The sequence below is a fragment of the Opisthorchis viverrini genome (genome assembly GCF_000715545.1).
Source record: "Opisthorchis viverrini unplaced genomic scaffold opera_v5_383, whole genome shotgun sequence".
In the NCBI taxonomy this organism is placed as follows: Eukaryota; Metazoa; Platyhelminthes; class Trematoda; order Opisthorchiida; family Opisthorchiidae; genus Opisthorchis; species Opisthorchis viverrini.
In genome coordinates this window covers 165,548-178,271 of record NW_008752043.1, presented here as the reverse complement: position 1 = coordinate 178,271, position 12,724 = coordinate 165,548, and the positions used below count along the sequence as shown (strand labels likewise).

Genomic DNA, 12,724 nt, shown 5'->3' with positions numbered 1-12,724 from the left:
GCATACCACTTGATTCCTATCACCCCATGGTGCGTGCACGCCCGACAGTTCACTTGTCATTGAGACCATGGCAAATTAACAAGAAGCATGGCAATCCACTAGCTTCGAAAAACTACCATAGCTCGGCAGTATCGATCTCCACATTAAACCAATACTATGTTGGTGATGAGCATGTGGATGTATCATCGTCATCATCATTGACAGCGTGAATGTAGATGAAACCTGTGGAGTATGTGAAAGGAGCTATGTTAGCGGCGTTCAATGCTGTCTGTCCGACTTCTCCAGTTCGACCACAAGGCCACTGGATGTCGTCGAGATCGATATCCATGATTGATGCCAGGAAAGCCTTCCCAGCGGGCAATGAATACGACGGCTCACGTAAATCCCTCAAATGCCAAATAGTGAAGAGTCTAAGGAAAGACCGAGAGCTATGGCGGACGTGGAAAGCTCGGGAGATGCAAACGCCTTTTGCTAAGGGAAATAGCCATGTCCTATATTAATTGATACGATCGACTGGCCCATAGGACAGTAACGGTCAACTAAACCCTAAGTGAAAGGGATGGCTCAATAATTCACTTGCAAAACTGTCGACTGGAAAGATGGACCGAATACTTTGAAGAACAGTTCAGCTGGCCACCTGCAACACAACCTGTTTCGAAAATGGATGCAGGCAAACGGAATGTAAACCTTGATCGCCCGCCAGAAGAATAAATAAAGTACGAAATATCCGTACTGAAACTTGAGATGGCACCAGGACCGGACGTTCTGTATCCATCCCTCTTCAAAGGAGGCGGATAATCCCTTGTGGCCGGTGTGACAAATCTGGTTGGTGCTATATGGGACGAAGAGAAGGTGCCTGCTGAATGGGGCATGTCGACAGTTATTCCTATCGTCAAAAAGGGTACGCGGACGCTGTGTAGAAACCACCGTGGCATCAGCCTGTTATCTGTAGCATCGAAGGTGTGCTCCGTGTTGCTCTATCGATAAGAAACCTGGCCGCTGTGTGCCGAGGACGTCAAAAGACCCAGTGTTTGACCATTGATGTTTTCGGAGCATTGCCCGAATCTGGTGGGAACACCGGATTAGCAATTCTGAAGTACGTCGAATGGTATTCGGGAGAAACAACTCACCCTCGCCAGTATCAAGTTGCAACCGAACTGGGATGTCGTTGATATGAACCGTGACGAACTTCCTTCGGCAAGCAAAATCAACTTTGAATGTTGCCGTCACCGAGTTGGACCGCGATTTGTGGGCTGCACGGTGGTGTGCGGGTGGCTGCAATCTTTGAGATCGACACAAATCTTCTTTGTGGCCGCGACGACTGCACCTGGAACATTTGTGACGCCTTAACCGGCAATAACGAGCAAAATGCCACTCACCGCAATGCCAGCAACTCGTGGGAGGTTTACCCTGTCTTCGATCGGGCTTCTTGTCGGATTTCCTGGGCACGCTGTAGTTGATTGCCTGTACACAGCTGCTTGAGGTCACAGGTGACTGACCGATCATAGCCGTGTCGTGCTTCAGGTTGATGAGGTGTTGGCATTCAGTGGTGAGGCTCTGCAACGTCATTTCGGCATCCTGTTCAATTCTGTTAAGAAGCCGGGTTCTGATGTCAGCATCATGGGATGACTGGAGACCGGATACAAAAATGAGGCACTTAAACTGATTCTCCGTCATTGAGCTGAGCTTGAAGCGCTCGCATTCTCGATTGACAACACCGGCAAACGTGATGAAATCATCATCATCTTTCCCAACTAGAGCGCATTCGACTGTTAGACGGTAACTTATAATGACGGGGACCTGCCCATCTGATCCACTGTTGTCCTTTGACCGTGTGAAGTCTCCGTGACCGATCAGAAAGCTAGCCACGTGGAATCCGTTGTCCCTTGTTGGAACTGTTTCATTGATATCTGCGCAAATGCATTGTCGCTGACTCCAGCCGTTTGAATGCGTCCTAGAAGATTCGTCCATGAAACTCCCAAAGGACTTCCAATATTAAACTCTATTTGGTGATATAGGACCGGTGGATAAATGAAGACCCATCTAAATCCTGTCAAGTTTGATTTCGATAAACCCGATGGTGATTTATAATAATGGTGTTACGATTATATCGGTGTGAATGCTTAGTTCGTTACTGATGATCAAGCCTGAGCCACCATGGTTCGATAGGCCAGCAGCGCTGACTCACTGATACAATTTTAAAAATACTAATATTTGATGTACACGGCAAGTAACCCAGCTACAACTGTTTGGAATGCTGCATAGAAGTGATGTATGTTTTGTCTAACCAAATTTCCACCATTTCCGCGTCGCCAGCTGGACGTGCTTGTAAGAACACTATTTACCACATGATGTTTGCTTAGTATTTTTTGGTTTCATTCCAGGTTATTTCGCCTATATGTCTAAGGTTTGGAAAGCCTTTCGAACGCATCCCAAAAAGTCTTTCGCCGCCATTGCATTTACAGCTTACGGGTGTTCTTGTTTATTAGATCGATACAAGTATGTAATTGAATACCACACTTGATTTGATTGCCTTTCACTCTAGTGAGGATATTCTGCGACGAAGATTATGTGACTCTGTCAAGGTACTGTTTAAAGACTAATTTTAATCGAATTCGTTAGCCTCTAGGTTACGCCACCATTCCTGCAGATCATCGCCTTCGGCGACTAACTGTGTTCCTCAACCCCTTTGCACGTCGAGGGTAGGATACTTTGTTTCTTCCCTACTATTCGTAGCAAGCTCTTGAAGGAGTTTGAAAAGAACGTTGCCCCCATCTTACAACTCAGTGGACTCGATATCCATATGGTTTATTCGGATAATGACGCCGAAATAAAAGACTTCGTCTCCGTACTAGATCCAACCGGAACAGATGGGATCCTGATCGCCAGTGATGATCACGTCTTGCAGAAGGTAGATGGCTTTGGTTTAGTGACCTTTCCCGTCAATTTCCAGGCAATTACTGCTCTAATTCAAAGGTCAGACTTTGCGGTAAGTTTTCTGTCACCCGGTTGAATTTACTGTTCAGACGGCTAAGCTGTGCACTCTGCCGGTGGGAGTGGTTCCTGTCGGTGTTTGGAATACGTTCGCTCATTCGTTGACCTCGTCAGAAAGTGCCTTGCAGTAAGTTATTTCGTTTGTTCATCATCACACAATGAAATTGGGCGAAATGTCTTCCTCGGTAGTGTAGCTCCGCGTCAACTTTGAGATGGATTATGCAACACATGGGATGCCTGATTTCATTGCGATTTTTATGTTTAAAAATAATGGAAATGTGTGAAGTGCTAGACAGTCACCGTCAGATGAAAAAAACGGCAGCTGTTGCTAGAGCCGTACATTCACAGTTGTCCTTTGAAACTGGTATACTTTGTTGTATGTGGTCCAAAATGTGTTCTTTTCATAACAAGGAATGGATGTTTTGGAGTTCGTATAAAACAGTCATGTCCAGTTGATGGCTCCACTTCGCCGCTGTCCACGATTGACCCTGTTTGTCATCATGCTGTGGTCGTTCTCACTGGAGTTAGTTTTCGGAAATTTAGCTAGGTAATTCGTAAATTTTATAGTTTGCTACAACATTCATGATTTTGTGGGGCATACCAAATGGACTGAGGTATTACTATATTACCGGGTATTCAGGACAACCACAAGCCATTAGGCGTTTCGGCCGAATTTTACTATCCGACTTTTCACCAGCAGCAATTGCAGTTCAAATCACCACAGGGATACGCCATAGTCCCGCCCATTGAATAGCTACCAGCATACAGGTAAAACATGGTTCCAGCTAGACCACTTATACGGAACTTTTTATTGTTGAATATTACATTCTCCTATTCATCGTGCCGGGTGGACCGCTGTTTCACCCTCTTCACCCTGTTGTGTTTCTGACTTGCTTTGAGTCACGAAGCTTTCTCTGTGTTGTCCCATCTCGGGTGTGGTGATCATCGCCAGGATTTTCGTGCTCTTTCTATGGAGGCTCCTAGGTGCAGCGCCTGTTATCTGGTGAACGGACTTATCATTAACTTGGGTGTAGCGCATATGAACCATCCTCCATCCCGTTCGGGCACCTTGCTCCAGACACCACACTCTATCCCTAAATCACATTCTAAGACTGAAGATCTGGAGTACGATAGTCCACGGTAGTATTCCGGAACACAAGACTGTCTTCTGCCAGCTCCCTCAGTATCACTGATTTCATGACCTGCACTTTATGGGTCTGTGAGTTCAGCTGGAGTTTTGGTGTTTGAGCCAAATGGTCAGTGTGCACCTCAACTGCACACTGTGTATTGCGTTTTTTATAGGATAAATAATCTGTTCCAAATTGCACGTATCTACACTCCAATTTGGTTTTAACGCGAACCTCTCGTTTGTTATTCATTTTTACTTCACTCTCTTTCGAACGATCTTCCTCTATCCTCAACTATTCCGGTGAGCCTACACCGTAGGAGGTTAGCACTGGACTCGACTTCCGCTCGTATTATAGCTCATCAGCAGTTTGTATGCTTAGCCGTACCGGGGTTTGAACTCCAGACATCTGGCATGCGAGGCGAGTGTGTTACCACCACTCCGCCAGAACAAGCTACACATTTAAATTTTCACGTCTTTACAGGCGAATGTGCTCACGCCTAAGCGATATGATTTGTTTGTCCGAGGTCCCAACTGGATGTGTTGTACAAGGGCCGCTGCGTGTTTTAGTCGCTACGATACTCGAGACGTTGCAGTATATTTTCTTGCTGAAAACTACTCATAAGTTTGCTGAAAACTTTTCAACAAAGTTGTGAGTATTTTCTTTCAAGAAAATCTGTGGACTCTGTTTGAAAGAAAATGAAGTACCGAAGAAAAGGAGCCGTTGTAACGATGTTCCGCCCACTACATATCTTTTTCCTCTGATCACGCTTATTCGCTACACAGTTCACCTCTGAACACTCGTTATTCCTAGGCATTCTTTCACGTGGTTCCAGCGTCCGAAGTCCCCTTCGAGTAGCCTTATAAGTTTAACCCCCTTATGTTTTAGGTTTGAATACGACCTACTGATACCAGTGTTAAAGGAACGGAAAAAACGAACTCACGTTCTGGAGATTTCTGCCATCCAGCCTACGGATAACAGTCCAGTAAGTATAACTCAAATTCCAAGTTTTCGTCTTGTTCCTCAACCGACAGTAGCATGCGGTGGAGGGGGGGGGGGGGAGTCGTCATTGATCGTTGATCAGGTAGTTCTTGATCTCTTCACCGAGCTTGTTAATTGACTTACAAGCTTTTCGTCACCGTGGAGACATCATCAATTTGCAGTCGTATAGGTGAACTCACCCGAACTACCAATATTTCAATGCATTATTAAGAGGGTTGTCATCTTTAGATCGTCCCCGATTTCGGCGTGTCGTTACTGTTTCCTAACAAGGACGGCTGTAATGACGCGTCTAGTCATGGTGGGTTCTTGTTAACAGCACAATAACCGGTTTTTTCAGTACTGAGAAAGGGGATGTGTGGGGTCGTACAAGACAGTTTATTGGTATGAAAGCATTCATTTTATCATGATCTTTACGATCGCGTTTTTTACAGGTAACCAACCGATTATTTATCCCAGCAGTAGTTATACACTTAAACCTAAAGTGAGGATGAAGTCAATGGAGAAATTTTATTACACGGTAAGCTACACCGAGCGGGGACGCTATAAAGCGATATGGGTCGAAAAACATGGATGGGGTTAAAAGGAAATCCCGTAGTCTAATTATACTCAAGGAAATTCTACAGGAGGTCCGCAGCAATAAGTCAACATGGGTCAGTCGCTTGAAGGCAGTTGTTCTCACAGAGACGGACGGTGCGGTACAATTGATAAAAACACGGGCAAAATGAACAACTTCGACCATGTTAGTAAAGGTAGAGAAGACGCGGTGATGAGCAAGAGATCAGGTTATCAATCAGCGACGAGTCCCCGGTGAGCTGGATGGCTTTCTGTATTTTATCCAATTGGCCGAAGTGGATAAGGGGAACGCCACCCTAAGTATGTGAACAGTACAGTAACCATGAGAGCAGAAGAAAGTAAGGACAATGTCAGGATAGAAGGACGAAATTGTTTTTATAGACTAGTAGGGCGAACTGCTTCATGTCTTCGGACCAAGAAAGGTTATGGAAGAGAGTGGATGCACTAATGACAAAACCAGTAGTTACTGGGTCTAAGGGGAGCGAATGATCTAAGGTTGGTATTCTTTTTTTTGCTGTTCCCCACTGCGAATGATCAAGGTTGGTATTCTTTTTTTTGCCTGTTCCCACTGCATGACTTGTAATGTCGGAGATGACGCCGACAGAAGGATATGTAGTTCGAATCCACCTCCGGGAATGCGGTTCTCCCCATGTGAGCTCAGTAACATGGCGGTATCTCGGCGCTCGTGCTTCTCCCGGACTGTAGGGCAACTGTATATAGAAAGGGAGCCAGGGTGAGGGGTTGGCTATTTGTTTCTCCGTGTGGACTGACGTTGAGCTCAGATGACCAGGTTAAGATAGCGCCTACCGCTCTTGGCTCAGAATGCCTTTCAAAACAATGTCTTTTTCTTGGTCCTTTTGAACAGCGTGATCAGAACTGCATATCTTCCAGATCGAAGTCTCGTGCTACTTCGACTGTTTCAATACTAGTGAAACAGCACCTCACCCAGCCCAGTAAAATTATGAGGATACTAAACCTTCCTATGAACTGGCCTGTGACGATTAACAAGTAGAGTTTCGAGGAATTTGGATCTATACCGGAGCAAGGGACCTAGTTAAGTTCATGTTCATCTTACGAGGAATGAATAGCCCAAGTGTTACCAATGCAATCAACCATTTTGAATGGGTCCAACCTAACTCCTGCACCTTGTTGGCGTCACCGCAATATTACTCATGAACAGATGTCAATATGAGTTTACGTCCAGGATATCTGCATGAATGTTTCGAATTTGGACCCTTCAGTACGATGTTTAGTTGGCACAGTCGCACAGAAGTGGAGCTCTAGCTTTTCGCACCGTTCAAAAGCATGTCCTTCTAACCGGTTCCTCTTAGAGTAATTTCTGCTGCCGTGGGACTCACCGCATCTGCGTGGGTACATGCGGCGACTTCCTGGTATACTTGGCGTTGGTCTCGGTGTTTACCTTATGTACTGTGATCCTCAGCTTTACGACCTGGTTAGTTCATCATGACGCCTTATCTCCAGTATCTTTAATACAAGAAGGAAAAGAACACAGGCGTGAATGATGTTCTTCATGTTCTGACAGAGCGGATCAACAATAAAATCTACACTCGCGAGGATTGGTATGGTATTTGGAAGCTCGTTCCGACTAGGTTCAATGTAGTTTCCTCTGGGCGGTGGCTCCTGTCAGTATCTTCATACAAAAATCAATTCATCTTGATCCTTAAGAACAAGCTTCATCTTGTTTTAGAGTATCCTGCGCGTAGAAGAAAAAATGAATGGGCCTCAGTTGGCCTATTCAATTGGACGCCTAGTTCTGTCATCTGAGCTCATTCATACAGAGTCGGATACGAAGCTACTTGCTTTCACTGTTCACTTCCTGACCTTAGTTAGGCCATTTTCCTAATAAACCTATAGAGCTTGTCGACTTTCATATTCATCGGTCACCAGTGTCTTGGTTTTGTCCTTCACACTAGATAACACGGATTTCCTTGAGAACACACGTACTATATGAGGATGCTTTATACCACAGTTCTGCCATGGTTCTGAGGCCATTGAGAGATTCCGCGCATAGTTCTCCCCGTTGTACATTGTCCCGGGGGCAATAGTCAAGGCAGTCAAGCTATTAAGCTGTGCATTTATTTCAACAGGCGTCCGTTTTATCCTCTGCAATGGAGCATTGGACATGTCTCATCAGTAGCCAAAGAAATAGACACCAGGACGGAAAATGTTTTGCTTCTGACCAGATCTGAGTCAGGGAGCATTTTATTGCTGGATGCAACTTCTGTTCCTCCTTGGAACACTGATTTTCTGAGGCTGAAGAAGGACTTCGTCCGTATCCACTCTACTAGAATCGCAGGCTACTAATGAATAGTTAACTTCCATCTAGGCATTTGATGGATTTCCGCTGTTTGTGTTGCAAGGCTTGACGTTCTCGTAGGCATTTCCACAACACACTTCTGTCAGTCAATTTACTTAGACCATTGCATAGCGCTCGCATCATTCCAACGAATGGCTTAACTGATTGGGTGAACAAGTTGACCAAAGCTGCTAACGTAGCCCATGCTATGAAGGTATTACAGTGGTGCAACCTGTAGAGCTTCAGTCTCTCGGATTCCACACCTTGAGGTTGTGTAAATATACAACAACGAACTGCTGAGAAAACAGTTTCTACTGAAGGCTTGTGTCAAACTGCTGTGCAGATCTAATGGTGTGTACTACTGATGAATCCTACGAGTAGCCTCGACGTCCCGTCCCTGTCTCTGATGGAAAGTTAGTACGGAGATTACGGAACCGCTTTATAGTGATTGTTCATTGTTGTTTATTATTCAAAGAACGTCTTGGAAAGTTCAATAGGATACTTGGGAATGATCACGTCCCAACAACTCTGGAGAATGTACACTCATTTTCAAACTAATTTGGTTTTTCGAGAGACTCACCTCGAACCCAGCTGAATCTCTCGTTTGTGATGTTCTCAGGCAACTGAATGTGCCGCACCAGGCCGCTTCATGTTTCGGTCGCTACAATATTCCAGATATCGCGATACGTGTATACATTTGTAATGTACTACTCATAAGGTTGCTGAAAATCCGTCGACAGTCCACGACCGGCTTTGCCCTTTTTGGGGCTCATCAGGTACGCGCGGTCCCCGGATTTCCGTCAACCTTATGTTCTACTTGAAACCAAATCCTGGAGAGTGCTTTTTTTACTTTCGTGTCTGATAGCGTGTATTCGATTAGTTCTAGTTGTCAGTACATAACTCCGTGCTGAGAGGCGTTTCTCCTGTCAGATGTAATCTTTTTTATACTATTAAGTTCATTATATTATCGTGTGTGGTTTATGATCTTGGTTTTTAAGCTTTGCCGTTATTTCAGTATCCAGCTGCCAAGCCATCCGCATGAAGCACGATAGCTTGGATACTGCCAGGTTAACAAAGCCTAGACCGGAGCAGTCGAGAAGCCGGGCTTGAATTCGAACCACGACCTTCCGGTCTGTACGTTTGTACCCTAACCACTGAGCTTTCTCGAGCTTGTATGTGGATTGTCATAGAAGACCGGATTATTGCGCCCTTTGTACTAAAAAACAACTTCAAGGGGAATGTGGTAATTGTCCTCAGGCACACGAATATCTGGCTCCTGAGCTTTCAGTTTTGTACCAAACAGATTAGCTCTAAATACGCGGGCAAGTGCAAAGCTGCAAGCGTGATTGTTAGTAATTTTCCTGCTTATACATCTCTCGAGAAAGTCTCCCCATGCTTCAATCCAGGTAGCATAAAGGTATCTTTTTTGAAGTGGACAATATTATTGTTATTTATAAGTGAGTAAACTTTCCGGAACACATGTTTAGGCGAGCACAGATAGTTTTGACAAGCCTAAGTCTGGATAAGTTAATTCTTTACATTTTCCAACAAAAATGTTCTGTAGATCGCGATGGCTCCCAATCAAGCTTCTCCCATTCTCGCTTTGTCTGACGTAAATGGTGGCGCATCACCTGCACCGCCTGCTCGACAAACTTATGCTCTCCTAGGTCTCGAATGGAGCATTTGGCGGGATGTTGAACTCGGTGGTGGCGCTGGCGCTTCAAAGAGTAAATCTAAGCCGATCGATACTAACGAACATCGAGGTCTGCTCTTTCCACTCGCTGCTTTTTCTCCACTAACATGGAAGCGACACCTTGGGGTCATATGGCGACATGGTTTATTCTGGATTACCTCGACCAATCCTACAAGCTCCCCAAATGAACGATTTCCTGTTGTGCAAATGGCCTCTGAAGGCCTTGTTTCCACCGCTCCAACTCCCAAGCGTCGTCTCCGGGTTAAGCAGGCCAAAATTGTATACACGCCTGCGTGTGAAGGATGTTCCAAGTGCTGGGATTCCAATATTCAGGTAAGTGTCAATCAGCCGAATACACCATTGTCCACCCATTTACTTCGCCACAACCAAGCCAAAACAGTCTTATCTATGCACTTATTAGTCGTCACTTAACTCTCTCCTAATAAGCTTCAAGGACATTGCGACAAAACGTGCAGCTTATTAATGTTCCAAATGTTTGACTTCAGTCAGCGATGTCGTAAATCATAAATGAAATCTGTATGTCCCAATAAGAGCTTTGTATGGGGGCACTTGTGAATCAATGTGATACACGCCCACTTCTATCTTCAAGCTGTCTTCGGAAAACCAAAGTTGAAGTTCTTATTTTATAGACGTGACACGATGTTTTTCGTTGCCAGATGGAATACAGCTGTTTCGTCGAATGATACCTTTTTTCGATAGGTGTTTTGTTTCGCCAGTTCGTTCGGACTAAATAAACACAGCATGCTCATGAAAGATCGTTCTGCCTTCGGTGAAAATACTTAGTTGCCCAATTGGTTGGTTGAACCAACAGCCTGAGTATGAATCTGCTCCGGTGGACTGGGCGGATTGATTGCTTTCGGAATCAGATTGTAACGCGCTTGCTCCCAAATTAAAAATCTCCTTTATTGTGCAAAAGCTAGGGAATCGTCCTTGAACTGCACGAGTTAATCGAAACCTGGCAAACCCTCATCCGTGGATGGGTTCATGACGCATCTCTCTTTGGTGTTAGAAGGATAAATCAAGTGGAAACGGTGGTGATCCCTCTCCTGCTAACCTCTTTAGAAATACTTTACTGCGTGCAACTTTTGTGTTACCACCATCATATATGCCGCCAAAGCACTGAAGCCTATTGCTTTGTTATGGTTTGTGGTTCTTTACGAGGGGAGTGGGGTTTGAAACCCAATGGGCAGAGGTCTGACGAACCCAAACTTCACCGTACTTCTGGTCCTGACGACTTTTCATCTATTTCATTTGAAGGTAGTCGGTACTTGTGTAACGTGCTTGAGGGAAGATCTCCGCGGGAGTCCGTAATGGTGTCGTTCTTTAAAAAAAGGTACTGGCTATAGTCACCGAGTGTCCATTTGGCTCCCTGCTCTGACAGGCCTTCATACCCCACCCATTCTTCGCTGTCGTAAGTGGCGCGCGAAACTTTGGCTCATGAGCAACAAGGGATTTTTCTTTAATAACATCGGCCGCATCTTCACACTCCGTCAGCTGTTAGGTCGGCGCCACATTTACAGACGATTTGGTTTTCCTGTTCTTTGACTTCAATGACGCTCGCAGCTGTCTATCTGCCAGTTCATGCAACCACACTTGCTTAGCAAAATATGACCGCGAATCTCTTTAGTACAAACCCATTTTTATATTCACCTACTTCTTGGCGCGTGAGATTGCTAAGGGGTTAAAGAATGATATCATGTTTGGTTAACCTTGGTGGTTCGTGATGCCTATGTTCTCAGGCTACGAGATCTTGATGTGAACCGCTTAGTTGCACAGTCATAATCAGCGCTGAGAATTGGATGGCTTTTGCACACCCATTTAGCCTACTGTTCGTTGACCATCGACTGAAGTTTCTGCCGTTTGGCCTTTCACTAGTGCCGATGACTGTTCGGCCGTGAAATTTGAGGCAGCTTTTTGTGTTAACGGTTGCCCACGAGAGCCACGTTGAATCGCCTTGACGGTGGTAGTTGGCGATGGATCGTGACGCGCAGATGCAGACGCGCACAAACTGTTGTGACTGCCAGTTGCTAATTCTCAATTAGACCGTCGTGATGAAACCCATCTCGATTGCATGAGAAAACGGTCCATTTGATATGTTGAGTATCACGTTATTGTCTCAGTGGACGCTGAAGACGGGCTTTGGCTTTAAGCAGTCCGTTGATGTACGTGAAACTCACGAGACCCTTGCCCTTGTTGCAACGGTGCCTTCGGCCGAATTTTCAGAGAATGCGGCTTCTAGATGAGCTAGTAGAGCCAACACAAGCGTTCTGACCCTCTGCTACAACGAGGATTTTCCTTAGGTTTATTCGACTGACAACACTTTGTGCATGTCCATAGAATTGGTATCCGGATTCGAATTCTGTTGACAGTGATATGGCAACGATATATCATAGCTGGGTCTGTTGGGTGGTTCTTGAAGCTGCTACCGATATTCTGGATGACTTAGGCGCCCATGCAAAACGTCAGACTTGATTGTTCGCTTGCGATAAAAACAAAACCATCGATATCAACGCTGTCACTTTTCCCACTGTAGTACAACCAATATTTGGCGTCTTGATGCCTCAAATTAGAACCAGGTAGTCGCGCCTCGGAATGACAGAAGGCGTCGATTCGGCAGTCACGTAGGTTGAAGATGGTAATATACTGGCTTCCAACGTCTACGAGTGCACGGGCGTTCCAACAATCGACGTAAGATTGCTTTCGGTTGTTGAGTCAGGACACCCTCCAGTTTCCCTGTATGCAGCCACAATGAGTGGGAGGGCATGCTGTGTGACATTTGTCTCCGGGACACCCAGTAGTGTCATCATCATCATATCATCATCGACAGCATGACATCAGTGTTCAACACCGATGCTTCACTGCCGTACAACCATGACTTATTTGAAAGCCTTATTGTAAAGAAAAGAATAAAGGTGGATGGGAGAGGGACATAGTGCTAGTTTAACACAATCATTCCGAGGTGCCTACACCTCCAGACATTCACTCAGGCAATCTGGA

At 45.3% G+C, this 12,724-nt stretch overlaps 2 protein-coding genes across 2 annotated transcripts in view; one reads left to right on the top strand and one right to left on the bottom strand.

Moving 5' to 3' along the window:
- Positions 1-2,398: 2,398 nt before the first annotated feature.
- The window catches only part of T265_10590 (hypothetical protein), a gene marked incomplete at both ends in the record, with an annotated part of 17,120 nt that continues 6,794 nt past the window's right edge, over positions 2,399-12,724 (top strand). Inside the window, 7 exons of the mRNA XM_009177007.1 lie at positions 2,399-2,499; positions 2,546-2,585; positions 2,623-2,702; positions 2,737-2,989; positions 3,027-3,121; positions 5,010-5,106; positions 9,578-10,039. Of these exons, the coding sequence (XP_009175271.1) occupies positions 2,399-2,499; positions 2,546-2,585; positions 2,623-2,702; positions 2,737-2,989; positions 3,027-3,121; positions 5,010-5,106; positions 9,578-10,039 (1,128 nt within the window). The remainder of the gene's footprint in view (positions 2,500-2,545; positions 2,586-2,622; positions 2,703-2,736; positions 2,990-3,026; positions 3,122-5,009; positions 5,107-9,577; positions 10,040-12,724) is intronic.
- On the bottom strand, positions 7,566-7,841 carry T265_10591 (hypothetical protein; the record flags this gene model as incomplete). Its single annotated transcript, XM_009177008.1, has 1 exon — positions 7,566-7,841. One exon carries the CDS (start codon positions 7,839-7,841, stop codon positions 7,566-7,568), a length of 276 nt encoding a protein of 91 aa, XP_009175272.1.